The sequence below is a fragment of the Capronia epimyces genome (genome assembly GCF_000585565.1).
Source record: "Capronia epimyces CBS 606.96 chromosome Unknown aczIQ-supercont1.1, whole genome shotgun sequence".
Lineage (NCBI taxonomy): Eukaryota > Fungi > Ascomycota > Eurotiomycetes > Chaetothyriales > Herpotrichiellaceae > Capronia > Capronia epimyces.
Window position 1 is genome coordinate 1,358,479 of NW_006912904.1, and position 15,868 is coordinate 1,374,346.

Consider the following 15,868-nt stretch of genomic DNA (forward strand, 5'->3'; position numbering starts at 1 on the left):
TGAGGTATTTATGGTCCTACATCCCACGGCACGGCGTTGGTACCGATATATGTAATAGTATATGGATAGACCCGAGGGAAAGACAGATCAGGGGCCCTCTTGGGTACGATCGGCAATGTCAGTACATTTAATGGAGAGATCTATGGTCGGCAAGGCTGGTGCCGTTGCCCATAACATGTAAATGGTAATATATTTATAAGGACGCCCGAGGTATCAAATCGTAATATACTTGGAAGTACGCCCGACGTATCGACGCGTTGCGCAGGTTGAGGTTGGCTCATGAAACAGACCGAGAATTGGCTCTATTACACTACATCTACCTAGGTAGGAAGGTACATCGTACTCGGTATGTACAGGATTCAGATTCAGTAGTGGTTAGAGTCATGTGCGAGTGATGGAACCCGAGGTCTCTTTGGATATCGCCGTCTCTTTGTCCGTTGGCATGATGGGGATGTATTGCATGATTGAGATGAGAGATCCAGGCCAGGGAGGGCGATGTATGGCATGACTGAGATGAGAAGAACTAGAACAACCAAGCCACAAAAACCCTGTAGAACCATCCACGGTTCTGAGCAGCCTTGGCGCGGCCGAGCTCCTTGGCGCGTTTCCTGGCCAGGAACTCCTCTTCTTCGCGATCGATGACATCCTTGCCGGACCACAGGTCGGCGGACTCGGGCGCGACGGCCTTGGACTTCATGGCTAGCTTATAGCCGAAGATCATGATCAAGTACAGCGGGATGCCGAGATAGCCGGTGACAAAGTTCTTGTAGTCAAAGTCGCCCCAGGACTTGGAGTGGGTGAAGACGGGGAAGTTCTTGGTCAGGGCGATGAGGATACACAGGGCGACGGCGCCGTAGGAACCGGCGACGCCGAGCGGGGCCTTGTAGGCGAGAGCCGTGTCCGGCACGTTCTGGGCGCGGCGGGCACGCACAAAGTAGATGTGCGAGACCAGAATGGAAATCCAGGTCAAGATGCCGAAGATGGTGACGAGGTTGACGAAATAGCCAAACACCGTCTTGGAGTCGTCCGAGACGTTCATGAAGGCAAGCAGTGCAAATGCGGCCGAGATGCCGAGTGCGTAGACGGGCACGCCGCGGGAGTCGGTGCGGCGGAAGATCTTGGGCGCCTTGCCCTCGCAGGCCAGGCCGTAGATGGTTCGGCTGGCGATGTATAGGTCCGAATTGGAGGCCGAGAAGACGAAGAGCAGAAAACATCCATTCAGGATGCCCGGGAGAGCTTGGATGCCCGCGAGTTGAATGGCCACAACGAACGGAGATGCCGATGCCGAGCTGGACGCCTTAGTCGCGAACGCCAGTTCTTTCGAGTTGTACGGGACCAACATGCCGAGGAGCAGCACGCTGAGGCAGTAGAAAATCAGGATGCGGTAGAAGGTGAGCTTGATGGCGCGCGGGATGGTTTTGCGTGGGTTCTGCGCCTCGCCCACCGTCACGCCGACGAGTTCGGTGCCCAGATACGCAAACGTCGCAGTCACCATGGTCGACCAAAATGCAAGGAAACGCCCGGTCGCGCCGTCGTCAATGTATTCGGCAAATGCTCCGGGGTCCCTCCAGTAGCGGAATCCTTTACGATCGTGGTCCGGGCCTCCTCCGAGAGCGAGGACGAGCGATAGGATGATGATGCCAACTACCACAATGACCTTGATGGTGGAAAGCCAGAACTCGAACTCGCCAAAGAAACGGATCCCGAAGTAGTTGATGCAGACGATGGCCACCCAGAACACGGCGATGAACACCCCAGGGTTGATCCTATCCCGGTCGACCCAGTACTGGATGATCAATGCACCTGCCGTGAGCTGGTTGGGCGTGACGATGATGTACTTGAACCAGTATCTGAACCCCAGTGTCAGCCACTCTGAAGGTTCCTGTTCCTGTTGGTGCGTGGAGAGCCTCACGTGTACCCGAGTGCAAATCCAAGCGCAGGGTCGCAGAACCGCACCGCATATCCGGTAAATCCAGAGGACAGTGGCAACCAAGCGGCCATTTCACCCAGAGCGCACATGACCAGATAGACGAGAAAGCCGACGACTGTATATGAGATGAAGATAGAGCCCGGTCCTGCTCGTGCCAGAGCCTGTCCTGTCCCAATAACCAACCCAGTGCCTGACCAGGTAGAGACAGGTCAGCGTGATATTCGGAATCCAACTTGATCTTGGATCGAAAGCCTTACCAATAGCACCGCCGATTGCTATCATCGTGATGTGACGGGCCTTAAGGCCTCGGTGTAGGTGACTGCTCTCCTCATGGTGGACGCCGTGGGTATGGCCACTAGTGAGAGAAGATACCGCCTGGGGTTGTTCTGTGTACCCAGTCTTCTCGATTGCATCCGGGGGCGGACTGGGGCTGTGCTGGGAGCCTGTCATGGTGGTGGTAGAAAAGAGTCGAAGAGCCGTTCGCAAGTCCTCCTTTCAGAGACTCTGAGGAAGGTGGGATGTACTGAGGCCATGTGGCCAGGGCCTTCGATACTTAACTCTGCCCGTCACCGACATGGCAGAAGCTATCAGGCTGACTTGCATTGTGTTACATTGTCTCCAGGACCGCCAGGATGAGGTTAGGCCAAGAAAGACCCCGCTGATCAGCCATCAGAGTATAGATAAATGATAAGAATGCCAGTGGCGCATACGAGGTGGGAGTAGGGCATCCAGTGTACGGAGTAGTGTCACAAGCAGTCGTGTGAACGGCGTAAACCCGGCTAGCGCACAGTGATGTGGAGGCATCAGGGAATTCCATCAATTGTTTTCACATGCCAAAAAGGTATAGATGGACGCTATGGGGAGCAAAGCCAGGCAAACCGACGAATACCTTGTAATGAAGTAACCCAAGACCAAGCCAGGCGGATGCCAAGCCAGGCCAAGACGAGCGGGACAATGTCCCAGTGGCGGAGTTTGGGGACTGCAACGAGGATGGGGCTCGTAGCCGCGAAGCTGCTGCAGAAAGTGCGCGGTAAAGCCCCAGTCAAGCCTGTGGTTGCAGACTGCCATGAGAGATGGAAAGGGAAGACTGTGCTCCTGGTGGCGCAGGGGTTATGGCCAAGCAGGATCACCGGCATGGAGGGTTCCTGGTCTTGACCGACGACATCGATCGATATAAAGTCTGGCAACTTGTGTGGTCGAGGGAGAGATGAGAGAGAGAGAGAGAGAGAGCGAGAGAGAGCTGCATCGGTTGATCGCAACAGTGGGATCTGTGCTCCCACCGGTTTATATTGTGTAACAGAATTGTTGGCGGATACGCCCCATGGCGATCGACCGGGGTGGTGATTTCGGCTGGTACTCGAGACCCATTGCAGCCTGCAGGCTTAGATAACCGAAGCTATGCGGTCGCGTGATGTCAATCTTTCAGGTTCAGCGTTCTCCGAGAGCAATTGGTGCAGGTGAATCAATGGAGTTCGCCGTACTCATTCTCAGGACGTCTGTGCCCCATGCGTCATGTAGGGTTGGCTGTGGGACGGACCAAGAGAAGCAGCTCAAGGAGCTGATCCAATGCTCCATTCACAGGTCCTGCTCGAAGCTTGACACTTCCCCCGAGATAGACATCCAGGGAGCGAGCAGAGTCATTCAGTCGAAGAACGAATCCCATACCTTCTGCAAGAGCCCGCTCCCCTCACCTCCGCCAGATTCTGCCGGTCCGGCGCCACCACTCCACGGATCCTCGCTCCCGGGCCCCCAAACATCGCCGCTCTCATTCTGTCCGCCGAAGCCGCTTTGCGGAGTTTCAGGGTCATGAAGTTGAGGCTCGTAAGGTTCACCGTAGGGCTGTTCGTGAGGACTGGCACCTGGAGTAGTAGGGCTCGGGTCAGAGGGCTCGCTGTAGGGTTGCTCATGGGAGCTGCCTTCGGCTTCTGGCGCTGTAGACTGAGGGCTTCGGCCCAGTCCTCTTTGCATGGCTTCATACCCTGCCATGGTCCCAGCGCCAGCAATGGCTCCCTCTCCCGCTCCCACCCCTCCGGCGGCCGAGCCAACCGCTCTACCAGCTCCGCCTATGACGGTTCCACCAACAGCATCGCCAGCTCCGGCAGCCCCTGCAGCTCCGGCGGCTTCACCAGCTCCGGCAGCTCCAGCCGCTTCGCCGCCGCCTCCTACCCAAAAGGGAAACATAAACCCATGTCCGCCGGAATGGCGAGAAAAATAATCGTAGTCGATGTTGACAGCGGTCGCCAGCATTAATGCCCTTTGATCCAGTGTCAACCCATATTTTCCACCATTTCCCCCCATGGCCTCTGTATACGCAGGTTCGGTCTGTGAAGTTTGCGAAATGGTATGACGTTGCTTTGCTTCTTCATCCAACCCGGCAGCATCCATGCGCAGAACATAACTTCCGGTATCTGTGAAAATCTCCCGAGCAAATCCACGGAAACTTCGATTGATGGAGCCGATGAGACGAGAATCTTCATCTAGCAACGAGAAGTCCCATGATAAGAACGGCTCATCGATGGCTGCGAATTGAGTAAACTCTACGGCACCAGCTGGCTCGTGTTGTTGAGCGGACAGCCACCGCTGTGTACTAGACAAGTCGTCGACACTTTTCGAGGCCATGCCTCCCGGACCAGGTTCGCTCAAAACTGGATAATGTGAGAGAAACAAGTTGTACTTTCGTCGTAGAGGAGCCCATTGAGACTCAACTTCCCCAACCACACGCATCTCCTCGAGTGGAAGGGAAGAAAGTTGCTGCATCGCTGTAAGGTCGGTGCTGGTTGACGGAGTCAGGTCCGTCGAGGACGATGTCTGGAGGCTGGGAGAGACCACTAGCGGGTCATACACGCGTATGCGTGTCTTAATCCAGGAGAATGGCCGATGGAATCTCAACACCTCTTTACCATGTCTATCGAATACGTGCGTGGTGAAGGCACGGTGTGTCGTCAACAGTTGTCTCGCCACTCCCTTGCCAATGCCTCCATCATGTTCGGCCATGAAGCCAATGTGGTTACCGTGAGGATCGAGGAGGACATAACGGTTTGCCTGCTCGAACCCTACTAGCACATTTGCAATCTCTATCTGTCTCTGTACCACAATTCCCGACTGGGACAGGATATCGGTGGCGGGATGGTCCGGTTTCAGGACGGCATTTGCGTCTTGAGGAATATGCACAGGTGCCAGAAGGGTATTATCTTTTGGGTCCAATCCGGCTAGGGCATCTTCAATGGACGGCGGTTTAGAGGGAGGATCTCCATGTGGAGGGGTCTGGTCTTTCTTCGGATCGGGAGACGTCGCTGACCATCGAGGAGTAGTCTTGATCGTTCTAGAATAGATAGGCGGTAAAGGATGTGGCTTGGGCTTGGGCTTCAGCACGGCATGAGCCAGAGCCGGCCTCAGCGCGGAGGGAATGCATTTGTGCATCGAGAGTCACTTGTAGGGAACACAGTGAGAATGGAAAGTCTCAGGGAGGTGCCTGCGGTAAAACTGCGGAGCGGGCAAGGTGCGGTCTGGTCTGGCGGGATCCAGCAAGTGACCCGATCAAGCCTTGTTCGCTAAACAACAAGACTCACACTCGCCGGTGAGACGAACATTGAACTTACAAGATGGCCATGAGAGCAGAACGCACTTCCGTGACCGAAATGTCCTTCTACTCTGCACGGAGTACTCTGTACAATATTTGGGCGGCGTGTTAAAGAAAACTAGCGATGACTTCATGTGTTGAAGCAGCGTGAGCCTAGCCCGATCAGGACAAATTGAAAAACTGCTTTAATGTGCTCGCAATACGCAATACGCCATGCGGATTACGGAGTGCTACTACCTGAGGTACCTACCTAAAGTACCAACCTGTCTCTGGCGGGACTCAAGGTCCTATCAGTCCTCAATCCTCCGTAAGCGAAGTTATACAGAACCGGCATTACTACCCAATGGGAGCAAGATGCAAGTGCCGGAACGAAAACCACTGGGAACCACCTGTGCCTGGGCTCTATTATTGTCTTCAGCACCTCGAATTCGCAATGGAACTGCCTGGCAGAGTAAGCGTGACCCACGCTTGCAAATCAATCGACGTCGGGCCATATGGCATATCCACCACTAGCTATAAACCATAGGTAGGAGCCAATGAAACAAACACGACTCATATACACTGATACAGGCTACAGCCCTACGTACCTAGGTGAGAGAAACTAGCTCGGGGACGAGGAGGGCTTACACTACTAGCAAGCGCCCCCAATATGTATCAGGCACGGATACATATCCCCTTCCTGTTGTATGCGCGCAAAACATTGCTCACTTCTGACGCTGCATCAGACATCTCGGATCTGCGGTATTAAGTGTAATACTGAAATTGCACAGGGGCTCAAGCGCGCTTGAAACAGACGAACCACGCTACCAGGCGGACAGACACAAGGGCAGCTCCGTGGCCAACTAGGCCTGAGGAGCCTGTACCACACTAGCAATTAGGGCACTTGAAGGGCACTTGAGGTTTCAGGATGTTAAATACCCACCTGCTCCCAGGAATCCGGCGGCAGCTCTCGAGTTTCTCCTCCTCGACGTTGTTAACCTGCGATGATGCTGGCCGGACTGTTTGCGCTCACTGTCGCCATCTCCAGCGCGCAGGCGGCGCTCATCAGCACCCCGTTTACAGAATGGTGGTGGCTTACCTGTAAGATTCTCACTTTTTCCGTGGTACTGGCTGGATGATACTCACCACTCACCTAACTTAGCGGTGCCGGTGGGCAACTATCTCTATGTGACGGGAGGAGAATTGTACGAAGTTAATGATGGAGTGCTGAACTCCTACTATTGTATGAAGCCACCGCATCTAAATGGATGCTGTCCAAGCTAACATGATGTAGTAAACGAGACCTTCTCAATCGACCTTACACAGTCATGGACAAACCAGACCGTGGGCGCGGCAAGCCAAACAACGCTGCCGGACGGTATGCAACTCGTCCGACAACCTCTCCTTTTCTACGATAAGCCAAACAACGTTGTGAGAAGGTACGGTGGTTGGCCATATGAAGCAGTGGACTTTGACTCGGAAGTATGGTCTTTCGAGCCCGGATCGAGCGTGATCAATTGGGTAAACAACACAGCCGGAGATGTCACTCCCACAAACAATGGACTCTCCCTGGACTCTCAAGGCCCCTTTGCATCAGCCAACGCCTTCTCCGACTCTACGTTCTTCAGTCTCGGTGGAAACATTATGGCCCCTGGTGACTTCCCCAATATGACCGTCATGGCGGGACTCGTCACCCAAGACTTCGCGTCTACGACCTGGAGCAACAAATCGGCTGAGCTACCAACCCAAAGCAAATTCCGAACCGAGGCTCGCGCTGTTCATGTTCCTAATTTCGGGGAAGAGGGCTTTCTAGTGGTGGTCGGAGGAGAAGCACCGCCCACAGAAGTGTCGGTCTACGAAACAGGCTTTGCCATGGTCGATATGTCTGTGATCACTCTGTACGATATCGCCAATGATACCTGGTTCACCCAAGAAGCTACCGGAGACATTCCACCACCGCGATCGGAATTCTGTGCAGTTGGAACCCCGTCCAGCGACGGTCAATACTTTGAATTGTGCGTTGCTCCACCGGAGAAACTGCCCATCATGCAAATAAATGTATATGCTAATGGCTTCTCAATTCAGGTTTGTCTACGGCGGTTCGACAAATTCTACGTTCGACCTGAACCATGGCGACGATGAGGGGTATCTGAACGTCTATGCTTTATCCCTCCCGGCTTTCCGCTGGTTCAAATCATCTGCGTCGACGCCCGCAAGGAGAGCATGCAATACATGCAGTGTCATTGGCAACCGGCAGATGATCTCGATCGGGGGAAGACTGCCGAGCTCACTGGAAGCGTCAGGGCAAGCGCAAGACCCATGGGCCAATGGAATAGGCGTCTTCGACCTTACCGATTTCGTCTGGAAGGACCACTATGATGCCGCGGCCGCGGCGTACGAGTCGCCCGATGTTGTGAAGAAGTATTACTCGTCCGACTACCAAGAGCCGGCATGGGGTGAAAATGCGCAATCGCTCGCGTCGGTATTCGGTGCGTATGCCTGTACTACCCAGACATTCCTTTCCAGATGTCCCCAACTCATTGATTCTTCAACTTTTCAACTAACAAACAAACCACAGCTTATACTCCAACCAAATCGTCGGATGCCCCGGGAAATACAACTTCCCCCGGAGGCTCCTCCACTGGGGGCTCCTCCCCTGACAACAATGAGAAGAAATCTCAGAGTAGCCATACTGGAGCGATCGCTGGCGGTGTTGTTGGCGGTGTCCTGGGGCTCGCCGCCATACTCGGACTGGGCTACTGGATCAGACGACGAAGACGCCCAAGCAACGTCCCTAGTGAGAAGCAGCACTGGCATGAACTAGAACCACCGACCGACTCTGTCCCATCACCGAACATCTACGAAGCAGACACCAGCAAGCCTAGGTCTGAGCTTGATGGGGTGGCGCCCAAATATCAAACGGTTGCCGAGTTACCCGCGAACGCGAACGACGATGACGGGGGTCGATTGCAGCCTGGTAGATGATACACCCAACATAGTATCCAACATAGTATTCGGGCTGCTATGCCACGGTGTGCGATATCCTGTTTATATCTGTGTGATCGTACTTGAGCGTCCTGTTATTCTGTCCTATACATGTATGAAGAACCCTCTACACCTTTCACGATATTGTATGGAAGACGGTCTGAAGATAAGTGGTCGATGAAGAAATTTTTGCTATGGCCAATATCCCGGAATTGGAGACTTAAAGATGAACGTCAATGGCTCAAGGGAAAGGTTTGCCCATGACTACGGAGTACAACGATATAGAAGCTCGTCATAGATGGCGCGCGAGTGGGATATGTTTGTTTCTTACCAGCAGCGCTTTCGGTCTTGACTGGACCCATGGACCTCGTCACAGATGAGATCCTGGAAAGGTCCTCCGCCATATTTCCCGGCAATCGGCCTCCCATTAATATTGATAGCTGGCTCTTATGGCATGAGAACTCAATAGGCGTGGAGCACCCAAGCTTTGGTCGAAATTTGCAGTGACCCCTGATGGGTCGTCGGAAGCAGAGCGGTTAGACTCATTGTAGCACCATCTTATTCGTTTCAACAGAAAGGCGTCTCATCACAAGTCAAGCACTTACATAGGGTATCAGGCACTGGCAGCCATCTGTCAACGATCTGGCACCCAACATGTCGCATCAGCCGCTCAGCTGGCCTGAGAGACGGAGTTCAAGCCCGACTGGCCAGTATGTGTGCACGTAGCGCACCAACTGTGAGCTGTACAGGCTCGACGGTCCATCAATCCGTAGCTTTGATGGTGTCTGTGTCCGCAAATAGCACATCTCTTTCCTTGGCCTGCGTTTTCCGCATGAAGCCCAAATCTGTGTCCACGATAGAGACGTCGCAGGCCATTTGGTATGCCAGCAAGTCAATGCGAGCAAGTGCACGGTCTCTCTGACATTCTTCCATGCCCGCCAGGCCAGGACACAACTCTTTCCCGAAGCAGTGAGGGGCTTGGGCTATTAGGCTGCCGTAAACGTCGATCTCCGAATCTCCACCGGCCTCTCTGATTGTGTTCGGTGACGGTGTAAATGTTCTCTCCTGGCCATGTCGCCAGAGTGGGAATGAGTTGCACGCGACGTTCGTCATCAGAGGGTCAAGCTGTACGGACTTGAGGGAGGGCTTCGGGTCAGGTGGTCCAGGTGAGACGGTGACCTCGGGTTATCGCAATGGTGAAGTGGATGAAGGAAAATAAAGATCTCGGTCGGATCTTGTTCTCATCGTCAGTCCCGCACTTCGATCATGCTGACGCGGGACAGAAAGAGGAGAAGGAGGCTTACAGTAGTAGCGGCTCCTTAGGCTTAGGCTGCTGTACTCTGTATGTCGCAGCACCGTGATTAGGCGCCTGCAGCCTGATAAGGTCTAGGTCCCGCAGGCTCCTAAGGCCTTCGCCCTGAAACGCCTGGCGAGATCGTGGGATCACATCCGTACAACAACTGCACTCGCTTGCAGGGATGAACTCCTCAGACAGGTATCAGTTCAAGCATTCGGGTTTCGTGACTGCATCCATGTCCCTCAGCATCACAGCCAATTGCCCGAGATTGGTGTCTTGTATAATGTTCTACCCGTTGCACTGTACAAATCCTCACTGATCGTGGCTGTCATGGTAACGGAAGAGAGAACAGTTCTGCTCGCGTATTGAACCTCCAACTCAACTGCGGGTTACGTACCTCCAAAATGTCCCTCTTCACGCGCCAGATCTTGACTTTGACCCTCAAAAACCTCCTGGTTGCCTTTGTGCGCCGCTGGTTTACGACCACCGTCCGAGCATTTCTCTTGCCCTGTATCTTTGTCGGCTTTTTGTATGTACAGCTTGAGCTTGAGCAATTCAGGCTTCTGACCCTACTAGGTCCTATGCACGCTACCTCTTTATCCCACCCTCGGTCTATGGCATAGGTGAAGCTACTTCTGTCCGGAGTCTTCCAGATGCACTTGATCTCGTATCCGGTGGTAGGGACAAGCTCGTCTTCGTCAATAACGGCTTCTCAGGAGGTGCAATAGAATCAGTCATCCATCGAGTTGCAAACGACGCTGGCTCCTTTGGGGGCCGAGTCCAGATATTGAACAAAGAGGAGGAGCTATTGACTGTGTGCAGGAACTCAATCCGAGGGACATCTACCTGCATTGCTGGGGCCGTCTTCTTCGCGTCCCCTTTGGAAGGCGATGGTGGCCGCTGGAACTACTCAATCCGAGCAGATGGTGGGCTGCAGAACAAGATCGTGACTGACTCCTCCCGAAATGATGTCGAGATCTACATCCTTCCATTGCAACATGCCATCGACCGGGCCATCTCCGAACTTGAAGCTGACGATGATGGGGCCACTCCTATCCCGACGCATGTCGAGGAATACCCATATACCTCCCAGACCAAGGCACAGCGGCAAGCTCATATTCGAACCAGATACATGGGCGGCATCATAGACATCTTGGCCGTCGCCTTCTTTATTGGGGTTGTTGGCGTCATCTACCAACTTACTGGACTGATCGCATCCGAGAGGGAAAATGGCATGGCACAACTACTTGATTGCATGATGCCCAGTTGCAAAAGATGGCAACCTCAAGCGGCGAGGATCATTGCCAATCACCTTGCATTCGATGTACTCTACGCGCCGGGTTGGATCGTCATGGCCGTGATTCTTTCAGTGGGCGTTTTCACCAACACCTCCCCTGGTATAGTGATCATCTTCAACATTTTGTCTGGTCTGGCAATGTCGTCGCTGTCGATCCTCGGTGCAGCCTTTTTCAAGAAGGCCCAACTCTCTGGCATTATCTCGGTTATTGTCAGCCTCCTCCTAGCCATAATTGCCCAAGTCGCAAGCAAAGCCGGAACAGCATCCGTGGCAATATTGTCACTTCTATTCCCGCCGATGAATTATGTCTACTTCATAATCTTCATGGCCCGGTGGGAAAAACAGGACCTTGGTACAAACCTGGTCGAGAGAGCCCCACAGAACACCTCAGCTTTGCCTGGTATTGTCCTATGGATCTTCTCTTTGATTCAGATACTAGCCTTCCCTATCCTTGGTGCAACTATAGAGCGATCGCTTTACGGCACCGCATCACAGAGTCGGAAAACCACCCATTCGGATTCTCCAACCGCGATTTCCCTGGTCGGGTTCACCAAGGAATATCGACCGTCAGCTTTTGCAAAGATTCGATCGGTCTTTACCATAAAACAACCAAGTACTGTCCTTGCCGTGGACGACCTGAGTTTGGATTCTGTTAAAGGCCAAATCTTGGTTCTTCTCGGGGCTAACGGGAGTGGCAAGTCAACAACATTGCATGCAATTGCTGGACTAACTTCGATCACGTCCGGTGAGATTACGGTCAATTACCCAGAGGCAGGTACTGGACTAGGGCTGTGTCCCCAGAAGAATGTCCTGTGGGATGATCTCACTGTGGAAGAGCATGTCCGTATTTTCAACAGAATCAAGGGTGAGAAGCCGGCGGCCCAAGCCGAGAATTTGCAGTTGCTCACATCGTGTGACGTCGTGTCCAAAGCGCATGCAAGATCAAAGACATTATCCGGCGGCCAGAAGCGGAAACTACAGCTGGCAATCATGTTCACGGGCGGCTCGCGGGTTTGCTGCGTCGATGAGGTTTCTTCCGGCCTTGACCCCTTGTCGCGACGAAAGATATGGGACATCCTCCTCGCCGAACGTGGGACGAGGTCCATCATTTTCACTACCCATTTCCTAGATGAGGCTGAGCTGCTTGCCGACCATATTGCCATCCTCTCAAGAGGTGTACTGAAAGCCTCCGGGACAGCTGTCGAGCTAAAACACAAGCTGGGCTCAGGCTACCGAGTTCACGTGTATCGCACCCATGACGCCCACCAGCTCCCAACGTACGACGATGTTGATCATGTTCGGCACCATGATCAAACTATATACTCGTTGACCAGTTCTGCGAAGACAGCAGATTTCCTTGCTCGAATTGAGAACGATGGAGTGGGGGAGTACCAGGTCAACGGGCCCACCATTGAAGACGTCTTTCTGAAACTTGCCGAAGAAGTGAGCCCCTCGCCGAATGAGTCCACTGCTATCGACAAAGACGAAGTGCTACAAAAGAGCAGAAGCATTCTGAGCAATGAGCCCACCGTTGCCAAAGGTGCAAGAGTGGCTGTCGACCGGAATCAGTCTCTAGGTGCTCCACGACTCCTCGAGGGACGTCGCATCAATATGCCTCGGCAAGCTGCAGTACTTTTCTCGAAGAGACTCGTCGTCCTCCGTCGGAATACTCTGCCCTATCTTGCAGCGCTGCTGATTCCCATCGTCGCAGCGGGACTTGTCACACTCTTTCTTCACAACTTTGAAAAGGCTGGTTGTGACCCTCTTTCGGGCGTAACTATTTCTGATGTCACCTCCTTGTCAAGCCAGGCCAATTACTCACTTGTCGCAGGTCCGCGAGACCGCCTCGGAGAAGATGCGGTCCGCCTATTTGCTACCTCACTTTCTGGTGCTGCGGGAGTTGCGGCCAATACCACACGACTCCTAGAATCTCTACATCTCGTCGACACACTCGACGATTTCAACAGCTACATCCGCAACAATTACTCTTCGGTCACTCCTGGTGGTCTCTTCTTGGGTAACGACAGTTCAGCACCCACCTTTGCCTGGCGAGGAAACGGTGATGTGGCTTTTTCTGTCATCATTCAGAACGCGTTAGACACCATTCTGAGCAATGTCTCCGTCTCCAACCAGTATCAAGCATTCGACATACCCTGGCCTACAGATGCGGGAAAGACATTGCAACTGATCACTTACTTTGGCCTGGCAATGTCCGTATACCCCTCATTCTTTGCCTTGTATCCGACAATCGAACGGCTCCGCCACGTTCGAGGCCTGCATTACAGTAATGGGGTCCGTCCCGCACCGCTGTGGCTAGCATATACCGCTTTTGATTTCGTTATTGTCTTGATCACAAGTGCCGTTGCCGTCATCATCTTCCGGGCCGTCACCGGTATATGGTATCATATCGAATATCTCTTTGTGGTCTTCTTTCTTTATGGCCTCGCTTCGACGCTACTGTCCTATGTCATCTCGCTGTTCTCCAGGTCTCAGCTGGCCGCCTTTGCATTCGCGGCTGGCGGTCAAGCGGTCATGTTCTTGCTGTATTTCATCGCATTCATGAGCGTTTTGACCTACTCACCAATTGACAAGATCGACAGCTATGTCAACATTTGTCATTTCACAATCGCAACAATCTCGCCGGTCGCGAGTCTAACGCGGGCTCTCTTTGTTTCTTTGAATGTGTTCTCAATCACCTGCCGAGGTCGAGCATTTGCTTCTTATGCCGGATCAATGACCACGTTTGGTGGTCCAATCCTGTATCTGATCGTGCAGTCGTTCCTTCTGTTTGGGCTGCTTCTATGGTGGGATTCTGGTCCATCTTTACGTAACTTCCGTGCAAAGCAACGGGAGGTAGATATTGATGAGAAGGACACCGTGGACCCGGAAATCACGAACGAGCTCACAAGAATTTCAGCGTCCCAAGTCGGACTTCGCATCCTTCAATTGACGAAGCGCTTCGGAAAGAACGTCGCGGTGGACAACGTGACGTTCGGAGTACCCCGAGGTGAGGTCTTTGCACTTTTAGGACCCAACGGTGCGGGAAAGTCAACCACGATTTCTCTGATTCGAGGCGATATCCAACCAGACCGGCGAGGGGGGGATATTCTGGTGGACAATATCTCGGTCGTAGAACATCGCGCACAGGCCAGGTCTCGCCTTGGGGTATGTCCTCAATTTGACGCGGTGGACACCATGACTGTGTCGGAACATCTTCATTTTTATGCGAAGGTTCGTGGAGTCGGCGATCCTCGTCACAACGTGGAAGCGGTCATGCGCGCGGTTGGCCTAGAAGAATACGGAGATCGCATGGCGATCAAGCTCTCCGGGGGCAACAAGCGGAAGCTGTCACTGGGGATCGCTTTGATGGGCAATCCCAGTGTACTCTTACTGGACGAGCCATCTTCGGGCATGGATGCGGCCAGCAAACGGGTTATGTGGCGAACACTGGAGTCCATGGTGCCCGGTCGGTCTCTGGTGCTCACAACTCATTCCATGGAAGAAGCGGATGCTTTGGCGTCTCGAGCCGGTATAATGGCGGGGAAAATGTTGGCTCTGGGCACGACGGAATACCTTCGACGAAAGCACGGAGATGCATACTATGTTCATCTGGTGCATCAGCGAGCGCCACATGCCGCCGAAGAAGACATGGTACGCATCCGGAACTGGATCCTGGGCAATCTTCCCTCTGCGGACATTGAAAGCAAAGTGTATGCAGGGCAGATCCGCTTCTCTATCCCGACAACCGAGCATGGCACGCGAGAGGGAGCCAACATCCATGGAGCGGGCATATCAGCTCTGTTCAGTGCTTTGGAAAAGAACAAATCCGACCTCGGGATCCAATATTATAGCGTCAGTCGGGCGACGTTGGACCAAGTATTTCTCAGCATCGTGGGCCAGCACAGGGTCGAGGAAGAAGGAGGCTCGGCGGCCTTGCCTCAGTCAGTCAGCCTCACAACCGGCCTAAAGCGATTGGGATTGTGCATCTTTGCCAAATAAACAACTCGACGGTAGCCTCCAACGACGGGTAGAGTATCTGGAAGCACAGCACACACGGGTCAGGTCGGATGCCCATATATACTACGTATCTACTAATATCACGGACAGAAGTACGGAGTACACATGCGGGGTTCGAGACTTCTCGCGCCGCTAGGACATCAAGCAGTACGGAGTAATGGAACTACCGATACCAAGGACATGCGAGGCCGAATGGGGTTAATCACAGGCTCAAGGAAGCGGATCACGCAGCATCCTCGGTGTTTGAACAATCTCCGTCCCGACAACCGACTCACGGAGGCCACAGGCGCGGAAGTGGAATTGATACTCGGCGAAGAGGGCGAGCTTATGGCTGGTCTGCCATGCATCCGATCTGGCGAGGTTCCTAAGAAACTCAATTCTTCGAAGTACAATACGCAGAACAAAACCTTTGGCCTCTAGGTCTCTGGGGATAGGCACAGACACAGGGTCGCCTACAGTATTGATGCCACAAGCGGGCACTGGCGATAGTCGTGTTTCACACCAAGCTACGGGCCAATTCAGACAGACGGAACCTGGGCGGACGACCGATCAGACTCCCACCAGTGCTCCTATCGGGATTGTTTTGTAAGCAACAAAAGTGCCTTCTGTCTTGGCTGGAGCACGGAGCGAGCCTAACAGCCCAACGCCCCGCAGAGCGTATAACGGGCCTCCTAAGCCGCATGGAGTCTTGACTCATCTGGCGCCAGATAATGATGTGAGTCGCGACTCCATGGGCAAGAGAGGGAGATCCGTACCCACCAAGTCGCCCCAATGGCACCAGTG

General features: G+C 53.5%; 4 protein-coding genes across 4 annotated transcripts; 2 read left to right on the forward strand and 2 right to left on the reverse strand.

The window, feature by feature from the left end:
* Positions 1-523: 523 nt before the first annotated feature.
* Positions 524-2,380, reverse strand: A1O3_00514 (uncharacterized protein; the record flags this gene model as incomplete). Its single annotated transcript, XM_007730664.1, has 3 exons — positions 524-1,850; positions 1,913-2,120; positions 2,188-2,380. The coding sequence occupies 3 exons, from the start codon at positions 2,378-2,380 to the stop codon at positions 524-526; spliced, it is 1,728 nt and encodes a 575-aa protein (XP_007728854.1).
* A 1,191-nt stretch (positions 2,381-3,571) lies between these two features.
* On the reverse strand, positions 3,572-5,350 carry A1O3_00515 (uncharacterized protein; the record flags this gene model as incomplete). Its single annotated transcript, XM_007730665.1, has 1 exon — positions 3,572-5,350. The coding sequence occupies one exon, from the start codon at positions 5,348-5,350 to the stop codon at positions 3,572-3,574; it is 1,779 nt and encodes a 592-aa protein (XP_007728855.1).
* Positions 5,351-6,869: 1,519 nt separating this feature from the next.
* A1O3_00516 (uncharacterized protein) lies at positions 6,870-8,474 on the forward strand (the record flags this gene model as incomplete). The annotated part of the gene is made up of 3 exons (XM_007730666.1): positions 6,870-7,504; positions 7,575-7,978; positions 8,068-8,474. The coding sequence occupies 3 exons, from the start codon at positions 6,870-6,872 to the stop codon at positions 8,472-8,474; spliced, it is 1,446 nt and encodes a 481-aa protein (XP_007728856.1).
* Positions 8,475-10,175: 1,701 nt separating this feature from the next.
* Positions 10,176-15,067, forward strand: A1O3_00517 (ATPase; the record flags this gene model as incomplete). The annotated part of the gene is made up of 2 exons (XM_007730667.1): positions 10,176-10,300; positions 10,348-15,067. 2 exons carry the CDS (start codon positions 10,176-10,178, stop codon positions 15,065-15,067), a joined length of 4,845 nt encoding a protein of 1,614 aa, XP_007728857.1.
* Between the last annotated feature and the right edge of the window lie 801 nt (positions 15,068-15,868).